Genomic DNA, 27153 nt, shown 5'->3' with positions numbered 1-27153 from the left:
AAAGTATTGATTCATGAGATGACAATAAGCCACTATCATAACTCTCCTGGAAAAAATAAAACAGTGAAATATCAGACCAACCAACCTTAATATGATTTGGAAATCTGACTGTTTAAACAACATATAAAGGACTAACAAAATCCATACCACTTATTTTACTGTACTAATTTGCTTCAGCCCTTTGGCTGTCCCTCTAATGCACCACAATGACTCTAATTCAGAGTCCTACTCAGCAAAACTTACAGCTTTAGACAGAACTTTTCTCACTATAGGAGCACAGTCCACCCAAGAGGGCATGATAATCACCGATTTACAGAAAATGATTTATATTTTATGAACAACAAAGTCAGAAAAGCACTCTGCAGGTCCTGGCTGCCACCAACTAGGTCTCTGACCCTGAAAAAAAAAAAAATCAATCCAAGACTATTCAGATCCTTGTCTAGAAGAAAAGGACATAACCACCACACCCAATTTTTAAACGTACTAATTCTTCTGTAAACCCATTTTGAAGCAGTAAAGCTTAAAGCTCTTTACTAAATGTCACAGCATTCACTGGAGTCACACTAAAAGTCACTGCACTGGCCCCATCATTTTATTATGGGCTGTCAGGCTGTGGTGGAGTCCTTTCCCCAGGTAACCTTGTGAAGTCCATAATGAAGAAAGAAAATCACGCAGGAGTTCCGACTACACAGTCCCAGAACCAGGTGAACTCTTTCAAAGGGATGCTTCCCACACTTTCATGTTCTGGCCACACCTTAACTGCCACATGGTCTCCAGGCCAAATGGCAGGTCAAGAGTTTAGAGTGACAGAGCCTGTGAGCTATCTATAAGTGGGCTTGAACCTGCCAGTCAGGATTCTAGCATCCTTAATGTATATTATACACCTAGTAATGACAGTTGGAGCCAAACATTCCTCTTCAGTTGGATGAAGAATGGCCAAAAAAAAAACAAAAAAAAAAAAGCCAATTCTTCACATCTGTGACCAATTGACAGTGCCTGAAAATTATATAATCTTTAGCTGCTTCTGGATCACATCCGTATCATGGATATCATGGCCTCACTATAGCCGTACTCATCAGGCTATACCCAAAATACTGTGCCCAGATATTGTTACCACCTGTAAAATCTTGCTCCTGAAAGTGAATAGAATGGTAAGGGATCTGAAAATTGAGTTATATGATAAATAAAATCTAAATATCTTTAGTCTGAAGAAAAGAAGACATACAGATTTTATAAAAAAAAAAAAATCTTCGAAAAAATTTTTATACCTCCAAATGGCAAAACAAGAGGATCACATGGATGAAAAGAAAGGGGGAAATTTTCTGAAAATCAGCACTGACTAAAAATCAGCCTTGTATATACATCTGAAACCTGTACTGTTTTTATACCTGTTGTAGAAGATACAGAAGGAACTTCCGTACGTCATGGGTGGCAGAAACAAATGACCTTTTACACTTCTTTCAACAAAATACTTTATGTTCTACAAATTGGCAATAATTTATGCATTCATGGGCAACCTCAACCTACTTTAGCCATTACGGTCTGTTTCTCTCCATGAGGTGGTGGTGATGATTAATCTTGCTTTTAAAAATAATAGGGGTTCACTGCATAATAAGTATAGAGAAAGAATACAAATCAACCATAATCTCATCACTGAGACAGACACTTAACATTCTGGAATAATTTCTGCCCTAGTAATGTTTACATGATTTTTTAAGGCCTACATAATAATCCAATCATAAACTCAATGTGACTTTCCACATGATCCAATGGTTTGAGTTTGGGTTCAAGAGACATTTAAACCAGTAATGACTAAACTTTCATAGGGTACTCATTTAAATTAACTATTATTATTCACTTTAAAAAATCATAATAGCAACTAGGGTATATTCACTGCCATCAAACACACAGTTTAAAGGAACCCCAATGACATCCCCTACCTCCATGGAGGCAGAAAGAGGAATAAAACAGCAAATGTGGTTTTCATAAAGCAGTTGTGTGAAATGACTGCCGAAAGAAAAGCCAAGTACCTGATATGATGACAGAACTCAACAGGTGACTGTACAACATGCTCGAGAATATGGGCTTGACACCCATATTCAAGTCAACACAAAGACAGAACTTAGAAAAGAAAAAGAGAGAATGAGCAAATCACTTAAGACAGTCTTTTTCTTAATCTTTTCTCACTAACCCTTATCTGCTCAACTCTGATGGAAGACACAGAGCAAATCAGAAGATATAAAAACAGGACAGATTCTTACCCTTAACAACTTTCTGAAAGATGACCATATGAGAAAAAAATCTAAAAAAGAGCAGATATATGTATCTGTATAACTGATTCACTTTGCTGTACGGTAGAAACTAACACAACACTGTAAATCAACTATACTCCAATAAAAAATAATTTTTAGGGCTTCCCTGGTGGCGCAGTGGTTGAGAGTCCGCCTGCCGATGCGGGGGACACGGGTTCGCGCCCCGGTCCGGGAAGATCCCACATGCCGCGGAGTGACTGGGCCCGTGAGCCATGGCCGCTGAGCCTGCGCGTCCGGAGCCTGTGCTCCGCAACGGGAGAAGGCCACAACAGTGAGAGGCCCGCATACCGCAAAAAAAAAAAAAAATTAATTAATTAATTTTTAAAAATAAATAGAATTAAGAGATGACCAGAATAACCTGTTTGGGGGGTTGTCCATTTTTTCTAAGTCTTGTACGTGCCAGTTACCCCTATTTAGCCAGTTGTAGGAGAAAACAGCGATCACAGACTCTCTCAATGAAACTTATGCTCAAGTCCATAACACTGTCATCAGAAATAAGAACCCAGGGTCCCTGAATGTTGGCTTTAAGGCCTAACTGTCCATTTGTGATGACATCCAGTGGTGACAACATTTAAGTCTAGAATCAAAATCAACACTCATTCTGCAGCCTCCTGAGCCCATCTTCAGAACTGTGACATCAAACACTCTTCACTGTATATACATGTCCTTTTGGAATGTCTGAATTGTGAACCACGTGAATATATTACCTACTGAAACACATACTGAGATTAAAACCTTAAATATCCTAATTTCATTTAAATCAAACTTGATTTTAAATGTTTAAGCATAAAGACTCAGTGCTAGAGAAAGTATATCATGGGCTATAATGAAGTGAATTCACTTTTAAATAATTAAATCAAAACTTATTTCTATGACCAGAGGACTATGATCCATTCAACCTATACAAAATCATGGTCAGTGGAGGAAGTAGAAGCAATTATACTTAGAGATTTCTGCCTCCCTCCTCCAATAAAAAGATTCAAGTGGTCCCCATCTAAGACCAACTAATGCACTCATTTTGAGGTACAAAGGGAGACAGATATTCCTCCAAGCAATTTACCCCAGAAGACAACACTTGCTACCTTCCAGTCTCAAAATGACAAAAGAAATCTATTTGCCTGACAAGATGAGCTTGAGGGTAATAAAAATATACCACATAAACCATCAAACAGTTTCTTATTTATATTAGTCTTAGTGATAAGCCCTTCTGAAAAACCACAGTTTAAAGGTCACTTTTCTAAACTGAAATATTTTAAGGGTATAAAATATCCCTACTTTAAAATATGGGATGTGTACTTTGTGGTGAAACGATGTATATAACCCAATGTGATGGAAAACTTGGCTTTCATCAATTATGATGCTGAATGGATTTTCTCTTCTTCAGCCATTGGGATTCGAGATTCCTAAAGCATTTTGCTTTGATGAATCACATTTGTAATACAATCACTTTACTCATCCCCACCTAATACACTGTAACACATTTTCCCCTCCAAGATCTCGCCATAGTCATTTCACAAGAGAAATAAAAAAAGTAGTCATTTCACAAGAGAAAGAAAAAACGAAGTGATTAAAGGAAACAGGACAGACAGTGAGTAAGCCATGAACAACTGGCCAAAGAACTGTAAAACTCCTGGCAGATCATTTCCATGTGTTTCAATTAAGGTTCCATGAGAAGTGGACAAAGAACTAGAGAGAACAGCAATAGTTGTATCCATTCCCTCCTTTTGTAAATATAGTTAGAGCCAAAGAATAAAAAGTACAATTACTGGAGAACTTGCAAATTTCAACATAGGAAAACATTTGGGATGTATCCAATACAAAGAGTCTAATTTGTAATCTCATCAGCCAATCAGAGAATATTAAAAAGCACTTTACATTTTTAATATACATAGAAAGAAGGACTAAGGGTGTATAAATAGTAGTTCTCCTTCAAAGGTGGGATGACTAAGTAGATTTTTTTTCTTTCTTGCAGGTTAATTGTGTATTTGTTATAGACAACTTAAAAATGACTTGCTATAAGGAAAGAAAACAATTTAGTACAAATGACTAGGAAGTTAAAATCCATAGATCAAATTGAGTATCAAAACATAACAATTCTACCAAATTTTTCTAATTATAGTAAATGTTCTACAAACTTTATTTCCTCCATTAAAAGGTATTAGTAGTTGAATTGTGTCCCCCAGAATTCGTATGTTGAAATCCTAACCACCAGTACCTCAAATGCGACCTTATTTGGAAACGGGGTCACTGCAGATGTAATTAGAGAGATGAAATCATTAGAGTGAGCCCTAATCCAATAGGACTGGTGTCCTTATAGAAAGAGGATGTTTGGACACAGCAAGGCACACACAAGGAGAACGCCATGTGAAGAAGGCAGAGACGGGGACGATGCTTCTACAAGCCATGAACACCAAAGACGGTAAGCAAACCCCCAGGAGCCAGGAGAGGCGCGTGGACCAGATTCTCTCTCGCAGCCCTAGGAAAGAACCAACCCTGTCCACACCTTGATCCTGGACTTTCAGCCTCCAGAAAGGTGAGACAACCCATTTTTAGTGTGGAAGCCACTCAATTTGTGGTACAAATTTTTAGAAGAGCCCCAAAAGATAATACAAAACGCATCAAAGGCTTAACACACAGAGATATTACCCTCCGACCACATTCATTTTTCCTTAATCTGTCTTTTGGTAAAGAGCGCTTGCAAAATCAGTATTTCCTCCAGATGCTCCTCCTCCCACCCCTATGACTGCAGTTACATAAGGCCTCATCATACAGGAGTTTTCTCCAGGAGAACGTGAGAACAACTGACACATGCCAGACCCAGACCTGACCTGCCTTAAGACCACGGCACACACTTCCTCCTTCTCACCAGCTCCCATCTGGCCATGGTGATGACCCAGTTTTAACCATACAGATGAGATTGTGCCTTAGGGAACAGCAGGTCTCTGTCTTAGAAGGAATCTGGGTCTCTCACTGACAGCATGGGACAATGCCACCTACCAAGCGGGAATATTCTCCTTAGAATGTTACATGAAAGTAAAATAAAGAACTGTTCTTTTTTTTTCCTTTTTGTTATTGTTTCATTAAAAATTTTACAAAAGATGTACACACTTACTTAAAAATTGTACTATGTGGAAAGGACAAAATAAAAAGGTGTGATCTCTGTTGACGGTTTTATTTATCTGAAATGTGTACCATTTCGGACCTATATTTTATCTTGTTTTTATATGTATTTTGCAAAACAGAAATCATACTATTTACATTTTTGATTCAGCAATACACTGCAAGTATCTTTCTGTGTCAATGGGTAAAGATTTACTTAGTTTTTTTTAAACATTGCATATAATTTCATGATGTGAATACACCAAAATTTATTCAACCATTCCCTATTTTCGAATTTTTATGATGCTTCTAATTTTAAAGAACTGTTCTTTAAGGCACGATATTGTTGGCATTATCTGTTGTAACAGGTTAGTCTTTTACCCTAATAGAATATCAGTGGAAATAAAACATTTTAAACACATACAGTAAAACAGTATACAGAAAACCAGGGAGATCTCTGAAACAATAAGTGTGACACCTGGGAGAAGTCTAAGCGTACAGTAAACTGAACAACTGCAAATCATAGCTCCAAATTTGAGACAATACATTTGATGATCCCAGTAGTGATTTTACATATATTTTGATGGTCCAAAAAAACCAAAGTAACATATACAAGTCTCATCCTCCTCTTCCAATCCTCTCCTTAGGGAGAGGCAGTATGAATCCAGGAGGTATCCTTCCAGACTTAGATATTTTTAAAGTCAGGATAGTCAAATTTTAAACTCAGCTCAAAGAGAGATTCTAATTTTGGTTTGTGATACACACTCCAGAGTAAAAAACCAAAATATATTCTAATAATAAGCATATAGAACCTTCATATTTGCATTTCCCTGGGAGAAGAAAAGCATTTTTTCGAACATGCTAATGACCAGCAATGTGGTTTATTTTCTGTTCCCAAATGTTTCCCCAAATGCCATTAATTTTAATGGAAGATGTGTGACTAGAAGAAAGTTCCTGGAGGAGAATTCAATACCTCTCTGCTCCTTCATTCTACTGGAGACAGACCATAATGTCTACTTCTGTCTGGTCAAAACACTGAAAATTACTTTTCTGAAATTTGGGATGCTTGCCTCTTAGTAAGCTGCAGGGTTTTTTCCAGGGTAAGTATCCAAATCTTATATTGACACGTGTCGATCAGGAAGATACTTTATTGAACAAAAGAAGAAAATGAGGAGATTAAAAAGTACTCCATTTAGTCAGAGGCTTCATTAACCTGCGACCAAGAATGTAATCTATGATTCCAACTCACAGTTTGTGGGATGCACACATGTTCCTGGATTCAAACATGTGTTTCCATTTAAACTGCTGGAATGTATATATGGCTCTGCAAAGAGTGATAAATATTAGCAAATCTTCTAAGAATGAAGGTCCTTTATGACCACATACACTGTGTTTCGATTCAGGTTTTAAAATGTCTGAGTCACACAAAGCTGAACAGGCTGCTTTTTACATCTCTTTGCAAGTTAAAGAAGAACTCAGAAACAGGAAAAAAAAGAAACAAAAATCCTTCCATAGGTTGCATCTATTTGTGCCACCACAGCCAACCCAAGGCAAATCTGCGATTTCTGCTATTTGTCTTCTCTTTTCTTCCCCTTGTGGCAAGACTGCCCCAGCTAAAAGCAGAGTATTCTGAATTGCCCAAGTATTGAGTACAAGTTGGACATGAACCGACGTCAGACAATGCCAAGGAAGGCAGATTCAGACATAGTACATAAACTTCAACAGCATGAGCCTAAAGAGCAGGGGTAGAAAACTGTGGTCTGGCACATTCTATTTGGCCAGCACAGCAGTTTTAAATTTTTTAAATTTAAATCCCTTTAAGAAAGGCCGCCCAAACAAAGAAGGTAGCTCATCATATAGGATAGTACACCTCACCTTGCACTATGAACTCTCCGATGTCATATGCCAGCCAAATGTTTGAAGTATGAATGCTGTGTGAATGCTTCCACATCTGAGCCTTTTTCCATTCTGTTTCTTCACCTAGAATGCCCTTCCCACCCACCCAAGCCTACCTCCACTTGGCTAATTTCTACTCTTCTAAAGACCTCAACAAGTCCTTTTGAATCTCCTCAAGTCCCAGTCAAGTGCTTAATCCTGTACAGCCCAGACTTTCCTGCTATTTATGTGGCTTTATCATCAAACACCAGACTAATTCCTTTAGGGCAGGGACTACACCTTGCTCATTTTGGTCTTTCCAGTGCGTTGCACAACACAGCAGGTGGTAAACAAATATTTTCAGAATGAAGAAATGGCAATGCCAGTATCAGCTCTGAAAATATTCGCTTTCAATATCCTTGGAAGAGGATGAATGATGAAGTTGACCAAAAAAAAGTGCAGCTCACACAGAAGACAAGAGAATGAGGAGGGCTGTAAAAGCCACATCTGGTCACACAGGTGTTTTCCAAAAGTCTGATGACCCTCTACAGTGATATTTAACCTCATCCGTAGTTGCTGCTGTATTTCACCCTGGGACAAACTGTGTTATTTCTTCCTACACACATGCCTTCTGGAAACCAACAACAAACACACAAATAAATTCAACTGAACAAAAGAAAGAAGAAGGGGGACTCGAGTCAATTTCTTTGAAAAGACAGGCATCTTCCCTTACATAAAACACTTATTTTCAAATAGAGCTAACCACCAGAATTCATCAACTGCTCTCCACACTATCTCAAATCATTTTCCATCAGTTCCTATTTCCCTCTATGACTGACCAGGCTGGCTTCACTGAAGGTCAGAACTTACGGAGGGCAGCCGGGGACAGAATGGACTTGGTTACCAATTGCGAGCAAGCGGTCTAAATGGTGCATCTTTTGACAATTTTATTACCTCGCCCATGGTCAGGCTTACCAGAAATGAAGAAGCTGTGAGGGACTCCTTCTCTCCAGCCCCCCAGGTCAGGTATGTGTTTGGGGAAGGAGGAAACAGGCGGCAAAGAAGATAATCTGGGCAGCAGATCTGGCAGCCCTCACTGCCTCCTTGCCTCCAAGGGAAAACTTCATTAAATTTGCCTAGAAGGAGCCGCCTTTGAATGGTTACGTCCCAAACAGCCTACCACCCTTTCCTTGTCCCAAACAGCCTACCACCCTTTCCTTGCCCCAAGCATCTCCAGCTATCTTATCAAAACCTACTCTCCTTCCTATGGAAGGGGCGCTTTCAGGGGCTTCTAGTGTAGCTGCTGAGACAGGTACATTTCTCCTTAATTATCGCCAAGGCACAAGTAAAAAGTGACTTACCTTCTGAAAAAAGTCTTCCCCACTTTTGCCTTTTCCTTCAGCAGCAGCTGTAAATAAAAATGTATACATTTAAAATAGTTTCATTTTTCAATCTATGTATTCAAAAAACTCTCGAGTATCAGGTATGAGAATATAAAGGTAAACAAGGTACCAGCCTTGTTTCCCTAAAGCTCAGTGCCTGTCGGTAGGCCTCATCTGTAATGCAAAATGGATACAGAATAAAATACTAATCCAATCAATCAGACATCTTTAGATAACTTCACACTCCATTTTCTTGTCTGAAAGCCTCACAAGTCTTAGATGAAAGTAATCTTGTTTTCTCATAGTCAAGGAACTACATACATGAACAAATGCAACTACCAGTAGAATCAGCTGTAGTGCTGTGAGCACCTCCTGTCTATAATCAGTCCCATGCGTGAGGTTGCCTTTTCAAGTGATGGCTCATCTGACAAGGCCTACTCAGAGCAATTTCAGTTTTATGCTTTGCAATGACTGTATAATCTACTTGGATTTCAGCTGGCATCACACACTACACTTTAACTCACTTCTTTATTCACATTTACAAAGAGAGAGACAAAACAACAAGGGAGTTAAAAAGTCTTGGTGAAGGTCCCAGACGACAAAATTTCACCTGAGATTAATGTGAAGGTCATTGCATTTGAACAATCGTTTTCATATCTGAATGGTAGCCTGTAAATAAAGGACAAATCCAGTTCTTTACGTGCAAAAGTTTTACGGTTCTGTGAACATTTTCTTTTTAATCTGTGGAGAGACAGGAACAAAGAGCTAAGGGCATCTTGCTTGCAATAGCATCAAATTGCACCTTTCAGAAGGCAAATACCAGGTCTCAGATTCAGGCACAGGGTGGAAGAGTTCCCTCCCTGCCCAGGACAGAGAAACAAGCAGGATCAAGAACTTCTGGAAATTGAAACCCAGAAGACTGTGGTACCCCAAACACCTAGTGGGCGATACCGTCAACGGGCCTGCCTGTAGGTGCACGAGTGTGTGTGTGTGTGTGTTTGTGTGTGTGTGTGTAACAAGGGCACTTGCTAAAATTATTAAAGACCCAGTAAGTGTGGCAGACATTCCGTTAAGTAGAGAATTCAAAATTCAAAGAAATCCTCTCTGCCCTCAAAAAGTAGTAAGTATTAACGTCTAAATTCTTTTGTCACCAACTTTAATTTCACAGTTAAATGTAAGATATCTTCTATAATTTTGTAAAAACGTGTATTTTTATTGACATGTTTTCATTTAAAAAACAGAGCAGAGTACATGTTTCTGTGATTTCCAAGGAGAGTTTGGGGAAAGGTATGAAAACAAGAGCTAGAAAGAAATAATAAATTAAAAACTGTATTCTAATATGTGGCAGCTAAATAGCCCCTCAATGATGTCTCGTTCTCATCCCTGGAACCTGTGAATATATTACCTTACATATGCAGAAGGCATTTTGCAGGTGTGATTAAATCAAGGGTCTGGCAGTGGGAAGTGTATCCTGAATTATTCAGGTGGACCCACTGTAATCACAAGGGGCCCTTTTAAGAAGGGAGCATGAAGGTCAGAGCCCAAGGAGGCAACGTGACAACAGAAGCAGAGGGAGAAAGAAGGACATGTGATGGCAAAAGGAGAGGGTCAGAGCATTAAAAGATACAGAGATGCTACACTGCTGACTTTGAAGGTGGACAAAGGGGTCACAAGCCAAGAAATATAGGCGCCCTCCAGAAGCTGGCAAAGGCAAGGAAATGGATTCTCCCCTACAGTCTTTGGGGGAAGTGCAGCCCTGCCAACACCTTGGTGTAGCCCAATGAAACACATTTCTGACTTCTGACCTCCAGAAGAGTAACAAAATAAATTTATGTTGCTGTAAGCCACTATACTTGTGATTTGTTACAGCAGCAAAAGGAAACGAACGCACAATTCCAATACCATTTTAACTGTACTCTTTGCACAATAACCACATCATCAACAGCATGAACTAAAGCACAGGAACCAATGTGAGCATTTGAGTCACACACTTCCACAGACAGATTCTTTGTAGTTAACTCTACAACTTATGATTTTCACTCCAACTCAGAAATATACCAAAAGTAAAGCTTTTGAAAGAACATAAAAAGCAATTTCGAACAACAACAAAATACACAAAGCTCACTCTTTCTAAATAAACTGGCAAACTTGGTTGGTCCTAGCCAGAGGGGCCAGGAAGATAAAAGGTCGGCACCCTAACCTAATGACACAAATGCCTTGGGGGCACTTCAACTCAGCTACCTCTTGGGCTGGCTTTATCTCTAAAGCCAAAAATAGCTTAAAGGCACCCCTGCCCGATGACACAATTGCTTGGCAATGAAAATTGCATACTAGGGCACAAAGATTGGAAAAAAAAATTCTAGTGACATCGAGGGAACTCTTCTTTAAAAAGAAATTTTAGAATCAAAGGTATTTTCAAAGGCCTATCAAGCAAGGCAGAAAAACACCCCTTTCACCCGCAGGGAACCTCTTCACAAATTAAAATTCATCAGTTTAAATTTCATAATACAATTAACGTTTTATTACAGAAACTTCCTTTAGACACTTATTTTGCTCATGACAAACGCATTATGTCACAACCTTGAAATGCCCCTTCATGCCAAGACCAGCTAAACAGACTTCATAGAATGGCCTTTCAATCCCTGGATGAACAAAACGGGGGGAACTTCCTTAGTTGGACCCAAATTATAATTATGTTCCCAGAAAAACATCTAAAACTTAACCGGAAACCTGTACCTTTAGCAACCTTATCATCTGAGGGGGAACAGGAGGGAGGGAGCCAGAGATGGCACACTCGTTGACACCAAAAATCTCTGGCTTTTTTCATTCCAAATGTTTATGCACAAGAAACTCAAAATCTGAGCCTGATTTTCCCCTAAATCCTGAGACATGTCCATTTCCCAAGCCCACAAAGACCTGGTAAAAGCCTCTGGTGGGACTCTTGGGTAGCCACTGTCTCCAGTGCAAACCGTGGTGAGTCTGTCATCAGTCCTTGCTGGGAGCAGGCTTACCTCATTCCCAGGTTGCTGGGTCTCCTGCACAGCTTTTACTGACTCCACCCAAACAAAGCTACCAAGGCCACAGAAGCCAATCAAGGGAGAGCAACATTTCACCAGAAGTATTATCTGCCCTCCCCAAGAAGGATCCTTCTGAGCTCAAATTTGAGAGTTCCATTCTCAAACTTACTCTAAATTCCTCAGTATTAAAATATCAACTACGCTTGAAGTAGTGAGAGACTGGGAGGGAGGAGGTTTGTGGAGTATCTCTTTCTCAGTATAAACTTAGGAATATAAGATGTTCATTCTACAGACCCAGAAAAGAAAGAGAAGTTCACTTTCATTCCACAAATATTTAAGTCCCACGCTGGTGACTCAAAATAGGCAATATAGACCTTCATTCAACTTACAACCTTGGCCAATATATTCAAAGCCACCCAACGAGTGAGATCAAGACAGAATTAAAATTCGGTTCTAGAAACAACTTTCCCTAAGATCTTTCCACATTCACAACTCTATCCAAATTAAACGTATTAGAAATTTAATTTAGCTATTCTTATTCTGGACAATGCACTAAAGAGCTAGTCATTTTACTCTTAACTCAACACTAGAGCTGGGTAGCTACTGTTACGACTAAAGAAGAAAGCGTGCTACCAGGGAGACCATTTGAGAGTTGGATTGCAAGAAAAAATAGGAGGTATGGTAATTTCTTGACCCAATGGTTTTCTTTTTATTATGTTTGGAGGGGGAAACATCACCTGTGGAATCAGCCAACCCATACTTGATGTCATGGCATTCCCTGACCTTTGAAGTCTGATTGTATTCTGTGGTAGAACAGTTCTATCGAGCCTTCATTCTTATACACTGATACACCCTCATCTTTTTTACTCACAGTAACATAAACACACACATAACGATTTAGCAGGCTTTTTCTAACTGTCTTTACAACATGACTTCTGCCTGATGTTCCAAAAGTTAATTGTTTGATTGTAAAAACCCTGGATTATTCCTGCCAATGAAAGCAACTGTCTTTATTTTCATGACACAGAACTCCAGGAATAAATTACTTCAATACTACTGAAACATGGCTTCATGGATTGTGCAGGTAAAGCATTTCATATTTTAAGCTGAACAATTCATTTTTTATGTTTATTATAATTTCTCCAATGCTTTACCCTATTTTATTTCATATTTTTGCTTCATAAGAAATATGGGATGGCAAAACCCATGGCCAATAAAAACAGCAAAAGTTGAAACAGGTGTAAACTATTACAGTCTCCCAAACTACAGGGAAAGTCTAGTTAATTACTGAATTAAAGATGGGGGAAAAAAGCTCGATTTTCAGTTCTTCGCAGGGCAAATGGAAACTTCTTTAAATTCATTATGAAATGCTTTTCCATAACATCTGATGCTTTCTTTACACAGCCAAATCTAAAAACACAAGAGCTATGTATTTCATATTTAAAATATAGTATGGAATATCTTTAAACATTCCTTTGAAAAGCAATGGGTTTTTTTCACCCTTGTGGAATTTGACCAAGACAAAAACCAAATTCAAATTACACAAACTAATTGAGAAATAACTCTTCAAATCTGTGAAGAGGCCATCTTGAACTTCAGTGTGGGGTGCAGCCGTTTTGCAAGAGGAGCTCTGGTCTGAAGCGCTGGAGGCGAGGCCTCTGCACGTAGCACCCTGTGAGCAACTGAAACTAGACGAAGCACTGAGGAAAGAAAAAAGCTGCCCCCTGCCTCCCCAGGAGACCCACCAAGACCAGCAGGTGCACAGGTGACTTATGGCCAGTATTTTGGACAGAACAGGTCAGGAGAGCAGGAGAGGAACAGGAAGACTACCCAGGATTAAATTAGATGAAATGATTTTGGAGGAGAGTTAATAAAAAGAGAACTGGAGAGGGCAGACAGCAGAAGCAAGAAGAACTACAATCCTGCAGCCTGTGGAACAAAAACCACATTCACAGAAAGATAGACAAGATGAAAAGGCAGAGGGCTATATACCAGATGAAGGAACAAGATAAAATCCCAGAAAAACAACTAAATGAAGTGCAGATAGGCAACCTTCCAGAAAAAGAATTCAGAATAATGATAGTGAAGATGATCCAGGACCTCGGAAAAAGAATGGAGGCAAAGATTGAGAAGATGCAAGAAATGTTTAACAAAGACCTAGAAGAATTAAAGAACAGAGATGAACAATACAATAACTGACATGAAAACTACACTAGAAGGAATCAATAGCAGAATAACTGAGGCAGAAGAACGTATAAGTGACCTGGAAGACAGAATGGTGGAATTCACTGCTGCGGAACAGACTAAAGAAAAAAGAAAGAAAAGAAATGAACACAGCCTAAGAGACCTCTGGGACAACATTAAACTCAACAACATTCGCACTATAGGGGTCCCAGAAGGAAAGAGAGAGAGAAAGGACCAGAGAAAATATTTGAAGAGATTATAGTTGAAAACTTCCCTAACATGGGAAAGGACATAGCCACCCAAGTCCAGGAAGCGCAGCGAGTCCCATACAAGATAAACCCAAGGAGAAACAGGTCGAGATACATAGTAAGCAAATTGGCAAAAATTAAAGACAAAGAAAAATTATTGAAAGCAGCAAGGGAAAAACAGCAAACAACATACAAGGGAACTCCCATAAGGTTAACAGCTGACTTCTCAGCAGAAACTCTACAAGCCAGAAGGGAGTGGCATGATATACTTAAAGTGATGAAAGGGAAGAACCTACAACCAAGATTACTCTACCCGGCAAGGATCTCATTCAGATTCGATGGAGAAATCAAAAGCTTTACAGAGAAGCAAAAGCTAAGAGAATTCAGCACCACCAAACCAGCTCTACAACAAATGCTAAAGGAACTTCTCTAAGTGGGAAACACAAGAGAAGAAAAGGACCTACAAAAACAAACCTAAAAAACTTAAGAAAATGGTCATAGGAACATACATATCGATAATTACCTTAAACCTGAATGGCTTAAATGCTCCAACCAAAAGACACAGGCTTGCTGAATGGATACAAAAACAAGACCCATATATATGCTGTCTACAAGAGACCCACTTCAGACCCAGGGACACATACAGACTGAAAGTGAGGGGATGGAAAAAGATACTCCATGCAAATGGAAATCAAAAGAAAGCTGGAGTAGCTATACTCATATCCAATAAAATAGACTTTAAAATAAAGAATGTTACAAGAGACAAGGAAGGACACTACATAATGATCAAGGGATCAACCCAAGAAGAAGATATAACAATTATAAATATATATGCACCCAACATAGGAGCACCTCAATACGTAAGGCAACTGCTAACAGCTATAAAAGAGGAAATCGACAGTAACACAATAATAGTGGAGGACTTTAACACCTCACTTACACCAATGGGCAGATCATCCAAACAGAAAATTAATAAGGAAACACAAGCTTTAAATGACACAATAGACCAGAGAGATTTAATGGATATTTATAGGACGTTCCATCCAAAAAGAGCAGATTACACTTTCTTCTCAAGTGTGCACTGAACATTCTCCAGGATAGATCACATCTTGGGTCACAAATCAAGCCTCAGTAAATTTAAGAAAACTGAAATCATATAAAGCATCTTTTCTGACCATAATGCTATAAGATTAGAAATGAATTATAGGGAAAAAACTGTAAAAAACACAAACACATGTAGGCTAAACAATACGTTACTAAATAACCAAGAGAACACTGAAGAAATCAAAGAGGAAATCAAAAAATACCTAGAGACAAATGACAATGCAAACACGATGATCCAAAACCTATGGGATGCAGAAAAAGCAGTTCTAAGAGGGAAGTTTACAGCTACACAAGCCTACCTCAAGAAACAAGAAAAATCTCAAATAAACAATCTAACCTTACACCTAAAGGAACTAGAGAAAGAAAAACAAACAAAACCCAAAGTTAGCAGAAGAAAAGAAATCATAAAGATCAGAGCAGAAATAAATGAAATAGAAACAAAGAAAACAATATCAAAGATCAATAAAACTAAAAGTTGGTTCTTTGAGAAGATAAACAAAATTGATAAACCATTAGCCAGACTCATCAAGAAAAAGAGGGAGAGGACTCAAATCAATAAAATTAGAAATGAAAAAGACGTTACAACAGACACCGCAGAAATACAAAGCATCCTAAGAGACTGCTACAAGCAACTCTATGCCAATAAAATGGACAACCTGGAAGAAATGGACAAATTCTTAGAAAGGTATAACCTTCCAAGACTGAACCAGGAAGAAATAGAAAATATGAACAGACCAATCGCAAGTAATGAAATTGAAACTGTGATTAAAAATCTTCCAACAAACAAAAGTCCAGGACCAGATGGCTTCACAGGTGAATTCTATCAAACATTTAGAGAAGAGCTAACACCCATCCTTCTCAAACTCTTCCAAAAAACTGCAGAAAAGGAACACTCCCAAACTCATTCTATGAGGCCACCATCACCCTGATACCAAAACCAGACAAAGATACTACAAAAAAAAAGAAAATTACAGACCAATATCACTAATGAATATAGATGCAAAAAATCCTCAACAAAATACTAGCAAACAGAATCCAACAACACATCAAAAGGATCATACACCACGATCAAGTGGGATTTATCCCAGGGATGCAAGGATTCTTCAATATATGCAAATCAATCAATGTGATACACCATATTAACAAACTGAAGAATAAAAACCGTATGATCATCTCAGTAGATGCAGAGAAAGCTTTTGACAAAATTCAACACCCATTTATGATAAAAACTCTCCAGAAAGTGGGCATAGAGGGAACCTACCTCAACATAATAAAGGCCATATATGACAAACCCACAGCAAACATCATTCTCAATGGTGAAAAACTGAAAGCATTTCCTCTAAGATCAGGAACGAGACAAGGATGTCCACTCTCACCACTATTATTCAACATAGTTTTGGAAGTCCTAGCCATGGCAATCAGAGACGAAAAAGAAATAAAAGGAATACAAATTGGAAAAGAAGAAGGAAAACCGTCACTGTTTGCAGATGACATGATACTATACATAGAGAATCCTAAAAATGCCACCAGAAAACTACTAGAGCTAATCAATGAATTTGGTAAAGTTGCAGGATACAAAATTAATGCCCAGAAATCTCTTGCATTCCTATACATTAATGATGACAAATCTGAAAGAGAAATTAAGGAAACACTCCCATTTACCACTGCAACAAAAAGAATAAAAAATACCTAGGAATAAACCTACCTAGGGAGACAAAAGACCTGTATGCAGAAAACTATAAGACACTGATGAAAGAAATTAAAGATGAAAGAAACAGTTGGAGAGATATACCATGTTCTTGGATTGGAAGAATCAATACTGTGAAAATTACTATACTACCCAAAGCAATCTACAGATTCAATGCAATCCCTATCAAATTACCAATGGCATTTTTTACAGAACTAGAACAAATCATCTTAAAATTTGTATGGAGACACAAAAGACCCCGAATAGCCAAAGCAGTCTTGAGGGAAAAAAACGGAGCGGGAGGAAACAGACTCCCTGACTTCAGACTATACTACAAAGCTACATTCATCAAGACAATATGGTACTGGCACAAAAACGTAAACATAGATCAATGGAACAAGATAGAAAGCCCAGAGATAAACCCATGCACCTATGGTCAACTAATCTATGACAAAGGAGGCAAAGATACACAATGGAGAAAAGACAGTCCCTTCAATAAGTAGTGCTGGGAAAACTGGACAGCTACATGTAAAAGAATGAAATTAGAACACTCCCTAACACCATACACAAAAATAAACTCAAAATGGATTCGATACCTAAATGTAAGACTGGACACTATAAAACTCTTAGAGGAAAACATAGGAAGAACACTCTTTGACATAAATCACAGCAAGATCTTTTCTGATCCACCTCCTAGAATAATGGAAATAAAAACAAAAATAAACAAATGGGACCTAATGAAACTTCAAAGCTTTTGCACAGCAAAGGAAACCATAAACAAGACAAAAAGACAACCCTCAGAATGGGAGAAAATATTTGCAAACGAATCAACGGACAAAGGATTAATCTCTAAAATATATAAACATTATTTATCTATTTGTTTGTTTGCTTGTTTTGTTTTTGGCTGCTTTGGGTCTTCGTTGCTTTCTCATGCAGCTCAATATTAAAGAAACAAACAACCCAATCCAAAAATGGGCAGAAGACCTAAATAGACATTTCTCCAAAGAAGACATAAAGATGGCCAAGAAGCACATGAAAAGCTGCTCAACATCACTAATTATTAGAGAAATGCAAATCAAAACTACAATGAGGTATCACCTCACACCAGTTAGAATGGGCATCATCAGAAAATCTACAAACAACAAATGCTGGTGAAGGTGCGGAAAAAAGGGAACCCTCTTGCACTGTTGGTGGGAATGTAAATTGATACAGCCACTATGGAGAACAGTATGGAGGCTCCTTAAAAACTAAAAATAGAACTACCATATGACCCAGCAATCCCACTACTGGGCACATACCCAGAGAAAATCTTAATTCAAAAAGACACATGCACCCCAGTGTTCATTTCAGCACTATTTACAATAGCCAGGTCATGGAAGCAACCTAAATGCCCATCAACAGACAAATGGATAAAGAAGTTGTGGTACATATATACAATGGAATGTTACTCAGCCATAAAAAGAACGAAATTGAGTCATTTGTTGAGACATGGATGGATCTAGAGACTGTCATACCAAGTGAGGTAAGTCAGAAAGAGAAAAACAAATATCGTATATTAACGCATGTATGTGGAACCTAGAAAAATGGTACAGATGAACCGGTTTGCAGGGCAGAAGTTGAGACACAGATGCAGAGAACAAAAGTATGGACACCAAGGGGGGAAAACCGCAGTGGGGTGGGGATGGTGGTGTGCTGAATTGGGCAATTGGGATTGACATGTATACACTGATTTGTATAAAATTGATGACTAATAAGAACCTGCAGTATAAAAAACAAACAAACAAAAAAAAAACTAATACTAAACTTTCTTTCGGTTATTTGTATGGAAATATGTTAATATAAATGTTTCAGACATTACATGAAATTTCTAAAAATCTTATATGTTCTGATATAATGTTATAAGTCATAATTCTAGTTATTACTTTAAAATATATATCTCACAAATGAGTAAAAAAAAAATAAGAATAAGAATCTAAAAAAAAAAAAATCTGTGAAGATTCAGGGCATTACTCCCTTTTTTTTCCCACACAACCCAACTGTAGCACATTTGCAACTAAGAAGATTGCTGCACCTTAAGTTCACCTGAAAGATAACTGTAACCATTTAGCTAGTTTGATTCTCCTGCAAAAATATTTTACTAACAACTTTTTAAAACATTCACTTATTGTATCGATGTAATCCATATGCTAAAAGAGCTTTACCATATATTTTATTTGTATATTACTGTTTTCAGTAAAGTTCCCTACAAGTCTACTGAAAGAAGAATCAGCAAAAGATGTAGAACGTGCAGTTCCTATATACTCCCAGAAAACTTGTGTTCAGCAATCATTATCTAACACTCTAGACTGGCATGCAAAGCTCTGAGAATTGATTGAAGAAATAGTGGACATTAAGTCAATTTATAAAGTTTCTTCAATTCTCAGTTAAAAACATTTAAATACTCCAGCCAACTGAAGAACATCTCCAAGTTTAAACTCCAGTAGTAAATAGTGTCATTTGAAGGTTGTATATCACAGGAAGTGGGAGGATGTTCAGACCTCACCATTCCTAAAACTCCCTACCTGCTTCCCAGAGTCAACTGAGAACAAAATCAAATTCACTCACCCTGAAAAAAAAAAAATCACGTATGCCTACAGAGAAACATCAAGAAACAGACAAAAATTAAATTTATCTTAACAGTGGCTGGATATTTAAGGATGGTTTTCCTCATCTTCTTATTTTTTCTTTAAATACTGTTTTATTTTTGCAGTTAAAAAAATTCCCATGTTCAAAAATGCAATAAATTGTGTACATTTGAGGGGGCTATAAAATAAGACGTACAAAATGATCAATTCTGTATTGAAGTATCATGTGTGCATATACATGTAATGTATAATGCTAGGGGAAAAAAAGACTTAAAGGATAAACAAAAAATATTAACAAGTGTTATTTGAGTGGTTGGATTATTGGGTCATTTATGGCTTCCTCCTTTGCATTTTTCATTTATTTATTTATTTGTTTGTTTGTTTTGGCTGCTTTGGGTCTTCGTTGCTTTCTCTAGTTGCAGCGAGTGGGGGCTACTCTTCGTTGCAGTGCGCGGGCTTCTCACTATGGTGGCTTCTCATTACAGAGCACAGGCTCTAGGTGCGTGGGCTTCAGTAGCTGGGGCACGCAGGCTCAGTAGTTGTGACTTGCGAGTTCTAGAGCACAGGCTCAGTAGTTGTGGTGCACAGGCTTCAGTAGTTGTGGCACACGTGCTCAGCAGTTGTGGCTTGTGGGCTCTAGCGTGCAGGCTCAGTAGTTGTGGCGCATGGGCTTAGCTGCTCCGCGGCATGTGGGATCTTCCCGGACCAGGGCTCGAAACTATATCCCCTGCATTGGCAGGCAGATGCTCAACCACTGTGCCACCAGCGAAGCCCTGCATTTTTCAGAATGCCTTTAAATAGTTTGAATAAATAGCTTTTAATAGCCTCCAATTAGGAAAAAAAAATCAGTTAAAATCATTTGAGGGCTTCCCTGGTGGCGCAGTGGTTGTGAGTCCGCCTGCCAATGCAGGGGACACGGGTTCGTGCCCCGGTCTGGGAAGATCCCACATGCCGCGGAGCGGCTGGGCCCGTGAGCCATGGCCGCTGAGCCTGCGCGTCCGGAGCCTGTGCTCCGCAACGGGAGAGGCCACAACAGTGAGAGGCCCGCATACCGCCAAAAAAAAAAAAAAAATCATTTGAAATACTTCTGCCTATTTGAGAATGAACCAAGTTTTTACCATTACTGGTTTGTCACAGCCTCATTTTCAGCCCACAGTGTAAGGCAATCTGGCAAAAGTCTAAAGGTCAAATGCAGACATAAGGTACCAAAGGAGACAAATCACTAATGTAACAGCAGAGACAGATAACAGTCCATAAAATCATGCCCAGTGTTGAACATCATACGCCTTAATCAACCTCGCACTATCTAGATTGAAATTCTGATTATGTGCAACTAACTCTGAGTAAAGAAGTTTTAACAACTTAATGCCTAGAGTAAGAAATTTCACAGCTGATAGAGTTACGGATGTGGAGAGCAAACTTATGGCTACCAGGGGGTAGAGGGGCGGGGACGGATAAATTGGAAGATTGCGATTGGCGTGTACACACTACTATATACAGAATGGATGGCTGAGGGGGACCTACTACTGTATAGCACAGGGAACTCTACTCGGTGCCTTGTGATGGCCTATATTGGGGGGCGGGGAGTCTGGAAAGGGATGGATACTGTATATGTATATGTATATGTATGGCTGATTCACTGTGCTGTACACCTGAGACTAACAAAACATTGTACATCAACTCCACTCCAATAAAAATTAAATATAATTTAAAAAGTGGATGGAATGCCAAGACAGAAAGAAACAGAGAGAGAGAGAAGGAAGGAAAGAGAGAGAAAGAAAGAGAGAAAGAAAGAGAAAACTTCATAGCTGAAAACACTAAACAATCCAATATTTGGAAAACCTCTGTGAGTCACATCCAAATTTCATAGCTAGCCAAAAGACAGAAAGAGATGCTCTCTAAAATGCATGAATCAAAAGGAGAACATTTTTACTATATAGTTCTCGTTATACATAAATTATACATTAAAAGAAGGCCATTTTTACTGAAAGGTCACATCAAATAAAACATGAAATAAAAAGGATAACACCTATTATATTTCTATGTTATATTTAGATTTACCACATTCTAAAAGGGCTCAATGGCTACGAGTTTGAAAGAAAAGAGATGGATCATCGATGATAATTTGAGCTAAGAGCATGAGCCACTTACACCAAAAATCCAAGACATCCACTGAGGCTTTTTTTTTTTTTTTCATTTCCCATCAAATTTTCAACAGAACTAATAGAAATGACATAGATAATGATGGGGTGAGGAGAGGAGTCCTGATCTCTTCTAACAATGAGGGCCACTGCTGCCTCTTTAAAGTTTCTACCTGCTAACTCTAACAATTAAGTCCTAGCCAGACTACACGTCTCAAAATTCAGATTTCAGGGGATTTTTTTTTTCCACGTTAAATCTCTCAGTGCAATAAACCTCTGCTAATATTCCAGTGCTGGGGACAATCTAAGCTGGTGGTGGCCCTGCCACACTCAGGGCACAGCAGGAGGCTGGAGCAAGGCCAGCGTTCTGTAATCTACAGGCTATATAGTTTCAGAAAGCATCTGTTGCTGTCAAACGTAAGAAAACAAATATTCACCAAAATCTGAGAACATCTAAATTACATTATTCATTGCTTCAAGCTAACTTGAACTCTTCAAGAAACTCTGGCTAAGAGTTTATTCAGACTTCAAATTTATTGGCCTGCAATGAAGACTTCCTTGTGGGCTAATGACCCTGACATACATCCATGGACTTTGAGTCCAACTGATTAACAGAAACTTTGGTCGTGTCAAATGTCTTGTGTTCACACCCTATTTCTTCATACATAAGCAACCGCTGAAGCACCATTTAGTTTGGCCTGTGGTCACAAACACTATTTGACAACTTTGGAGTTTTTACATAATATTAGTTTTTTATTTAAAGCAACACTCTTCTAGCTTTATGAAAAGCTAAAGGATATTCCTGACCTTTATATAGCTTATGGATCTTACCATTGAGCTGTGCTGTCTAAAATGATAACCAATGGCTGCTGTGGCTACTGAGTGCTTGAAATATGGCTAGTCTGAACCAGATGTGCTGAAAGAATAAACACAGTGGATTTCAAAGACAGTACAAAAGAAAGTAAAACCTCATTAATAATTTTTGATTATATGTTGAAATGATACCATTTTCATATATTGGATTAAAGAAAACTATATTAAAATTAACCTCACCTGTTTTGTTTCTTTCTCGTGTGGTTGTAAGATTTTAAATTACACTGTGGTTCGCATTACATTTCCATGTCACTGTGTTACTATAGGGGATAATAACTTTGCTACTACCCAAAGGCGGTTGCAAAGATTCAAGTAGAGAGCATAGTGACAGGTCCGAAGGACCAAAAACAAGGAATACTTCCAAAGAGAAGGAGTCAGCAGCTTGAAATCCAAGCTGTATCTGTCTTAAACCCCTGGGAACATTTTGAGGGAAAAAGAAAAAGGTTGCCTGGTGTTTGTGGGGGTGCTGGGAGGGTTAAGGAATTAGAGTAGCTTGAATAAAATATGTAACATTAATAACCATTTCCTTAATATCCAGCTTTGGCCCAACCCAAAACTATTTAAGAGTTTATGTGGATGGTTATTTAACAGAATGACGTTTATATTTCTTTTGTGTTTGTAATAACATGGCAATGGAGCAAGCCAACTTGTTTTAAATCAGAACCAAATGTGTTCCAGGCATGTTTAAAGTTCAGGTTATGTGCAGAAATCGGATACAGGGCAATCTGTTTGCTATTCTCCTCCACCAAAATGGGTGCAGGGGTGGGAGGAGGCAAAGATGTGCTTCCTTACATCAGGGCTACTCCAATTCATCTTAACGCTGAAAGACTCATTTACTGATTCATTTAAACAATACTTATTTAGCACCTGAGGCATATAAAGAGGAGATCAACGCTGTGGAGTCAGAGAAAACTAGGTTCACCTCTAGGTTTGCCACTGACTAGCAGTATAACTCCAAGTGATTGAGCCTCCCAAAGGCTCTATTTTCACCTCCAAAAATGCAAATAGGCACTCTATAAGAATTTAATAAATGGAAACCTGCAACTTTGACCTCAAAGAACTTATGGTCTTACCTGTAAGTTCTTTGAAGTTAGTAATTTAACATGACAAGACTCTGAAAGGTTGAACATCATATGGGAGTCACAGGTAACAGGAATTCAAAGTATGGACATGGTAGGGAGCTTCTGAGCTGACTGCTTAACATGGGAAAGGACTGAGACGTGGGGAGATGTGGAAAGTAAAATCTGGTCAGGGAGAATGCTGTGAATACCCATGTCTGTCAAAAACTTTAGTTTCCCTTTTATGTGCCTCAGAGCACTTAAAATAGCCCCTCTTACTAAAAGGAGCTGTAGGTGCAGGACAGCAGAGAGGAAGGACAGCAGTGACTGGGGGCAGGAATTCCTTAAGTCAGCTCACAGTGATGCTCCTGAGGAAGCACCACTCCTCAGAGGCGCATTCGGAAATACGTGGGTGTTTTCTGTCGTCACAGGATGGGGCACTGGTGCAGACATTTAGCATCCATCCAGGGTAGTCACAAAGAATCCAGCTCGATAAAGAAGTGTCCTACCCATTAACGCCAAGACCCTTAGCTGAGCAATACTGGTAAGGGTGTTTCTTTTTCAAATGTTCTTTTTTTCAGTAAATGATCTAAATAGTGCATATCTATGCCTCTTCTCCTTTCTATACTGTCAGTGACTTAGACTTACTCAAGGACCATGCACTGCCATGAAAACCGTTCCTATTTAGGGTTAGAATTTCCTCCTAGGTGCTCCACAAGTGTGGTTCTAATGCATGATATTCTAATTCAGGACCTTAGCTGAGGTACTGCTCTACGTGGTGGGGACTGCACTGTGATAAGACGGCCATAGAGCAGTTATTTACCTTGAAATGTATATCAGCGTACAAGGTCACTCCCCAGTTCGCAAGGACCACCAGTCAACAAATCCCACCAATGCAAAATGTTTTAGTGCCTCACTCGAAAATATGAACAAGAGCAAAACAAAATGACAGAAGGAGGAGGGGGAAGAGGAGATGAAGGGGAAGGAGAAGAAGGAAAAAGAAGAGGAGGATGGAGAAAGGGGGAGAGGAGGAGAGGAGGAAAGGAGAACAGGGAAGGAGGATGTGGGGAGGAAGAGAAAGACGAAGGACGAGGTGACAGTAAGGAAGGACAGGGTAGGGAACAGGGGAAGACAGAGGAAGGAGAAGGGGGATTTTTTTAAACCTACAGTATTATAAGGAGAAGAAAAACTACCGCATTCCAAAAAATGGGATACTATTTTTAAAAGAAAAATGTTTACAATATTTTTTTGTAATTGAATCTTGTAAAATTTTGTAATTGAATCTTGTAAAATTTTGTAAAAGAATCTTGTAATTCTTACAATTACAAGAAAAAACCTTGTAAACTAAAAATAAAACAAAAATAACACAACAGTATCCAAAATTTGGAAAATTTTTAAAATCTCCCAGAAAGGAGAACAAGAGGACACACGTATGTAAAATAAAGGAGGAAAGATAACTTTTTTTTTTTAAGTTCAATCCAAGAGTCCAAAACCAACTAACCAAATTTCCAGAAAGAAAGAAAACAGATAGACTATAAACTGGATAGGGGATTCCCTGGTGGAGCAGTGGTTAAGAACCTGCCTGCCAATGCAGGGGACACGGGTTCGAGCCCTGGTCTGGGAAGATCCCACATGCCGCGGAGCAACTACGCCCATGTGCCACCACTACTGAGCCTGCATTCTAGAGCCCACGAGCCACAACTACTGAGCCCACATGCCACAACTACTGAAGCACGGCAGAGCCCGTGCTCCTCAACAAGAGAAGCCACTGCAATGAGAAGCCCACGCACTGCAACAAAGAGTAGTCCCCACTCGCCGCAACTAGAGAAAGCCCACGCACAGCAACGAAGACCCAACGCAGCCAAAAAAAAAAAAATATATATATATATATATATATACACACATATATATAAACTGGATAGAAAATATCAAAGAAATATACCAGAAAATTTCCAGAATTAAAATGTTTCTATATTGATAAAGCAAACTAAGTATCTAAGCTGATATGAATGAATGAAAAAATACCCTTATCAAGGCACAGCCTACTGAAATTTCACGCCTGAACTAAAAGCATCTTAAAATCTTCCAGAGAGACTATAACAAGTCATAGGCAATTACAATAGTATCATCATTCATGCTATAGAAAGCTACATTATAATAAAGTAAAGCCTTAAATTCTAAGGGAAAATGATTTTCAACCCAAAATTCTTTATATGGCTAAAATTTCAGTCAAGCAGAAGGAAACAGTGACATTTTCAGGCATGCGAAGTTGAAAAAAAAATTACTTCCCTACTACTTCCTGGCACTATTCGAAGTTGCATGCTACCAAAATGAGGAACTGAGTCAAGGAAGTGAGAGACTTTCCTGAATACAGACAACTGAGAGTTAAAGACAGAAAAGAGGGGGGAAAAAAAGAATTTCCAGGATGGAAGCAGAAAACATTCCTCAGATGGTAAGGGCATCCCAAGATGACAGCTGTACAGCCAGCCCAGGAGGCAAATGGCAAAGGCTGGATCATGACAACCAACTTCAGACAGAAGATTTATCAGGGGAAAAAAAAAAGGAACTAATTATCTGACATCTTGACCATGGAGAAAACTATATTGAGAGGATACAGAGATTGTGGAAAGAACCTGTGATAAGTATAAAAATATTAAGCTCAAGGAAAAAAACAAGGCAATTGTTAACTCCAGGGAAAACAAAATTCTGTCAAAAAAGGAAATGAAATCTTTGTATATTCCTGGGCTTGGCAGGGAACAGCAAGAGCATACATAATATAAACACTGAATATTGAATACTGATTTAACCAAAACTTATGATTTAACTTTATTGGGAAGAGAAGGGAGGAGAAAAGTGAACAACTAAATCCTTTCTACCACACAAGAGTACAGCAGAATATGTATGAAAGAAATGAATCAAGAGAAAGCGATAAGAATAGATTATTTAGAAAATGGAGAAACAATACTAGGAGAAACAGCTCAAAGAGTAAAAAGTGGCTTCATCTAAGGAACAGAACATGGTGTTGTAGATAGGGGTACTATGATTTTTTAATAAGCCTTTTTATACAATTTCATTTTTAAACCCTATGTATGTATTGTTTGATGATCATTTTTAATATCCTGGCCAATTTCAGTACTCTGGCCACAGAAAGAACATAATGGACAAGTGTGAAAATCTGGCCTAAGGCCATTACAACTACACTTGCTAAGTACAAAGTCGACCTAATGTTCTTCCATGATTTGTAAAGATAGTAATTATGCTTTTGCTTAATTTTTTTTATCTTGACCTCATAGTATTTATACTGACATCTTATTTTAAAAGATTCTGGTTAAAGTTGAGTGGTTTAAGTATCAGACAATGAAACAACAGCAGCAAAAAGAAAATGTTACTTTTTCACTGCAGCCTTCAAGACAGCAGTAGCAGGAATTCCCTGGTGGTCCAGCAGTTAGGGTTCCGTGCTTCCACTGGAGGAGGCACAGGTTCGATCCCTGGTTGGGAAACAAAGATCCTGCATGCTGCGTGGCGCAGCCAAAAAAAAAAAAAACAAAG

General features: G+C 38.6%; 1 protein-coding gene across 3 annotated transcripts in view; it reads right to left on the bottom strand.

Moving 5' to 3' along the window:
- Positions 1-27153, bottom strand: part of BICC1 (BicC family RNA binding protein 1) — a 300393-nt gene that overhangs the window by 189072 nt on the left and 84168 nt on the right. For all 3 annotated transcript variants that reach the window (XM_029200883.1, XM_029200882.1, XM_029200881.1), the window contains exon 2: positions 8648-8694. In XM_029200883.1, coding sequence (XP_029056716.1) covers positions 8648-8694 — 47 coding nt within the window. The remainder of the gene's footprint in view (positions 1-8647; positions 8695-27153) is intronic.

The sequence above is a fragment of the Monodon monoceros genome, unplaced genomic scaffold, assembly GCF_005190385.1.
Source record: "Monodon monoceros isolate NGI ecotype Baffin Bay Population unplaced genomic scaffold, NGI_Narwhal_1 Super_Scaffold_4, whole genome shotgun sequence".
Taxonomy (NCBI): Eukaryota; Metazoa; Chordata; class Mammalia; order Artiodactyla; family Monodontidae; genus Monodon; species Monodon monoceros.
Note: the sequence above shows the minus strand (reverse complement) of the source record. Positions and strands in the feature narration are given on the sequence as shown.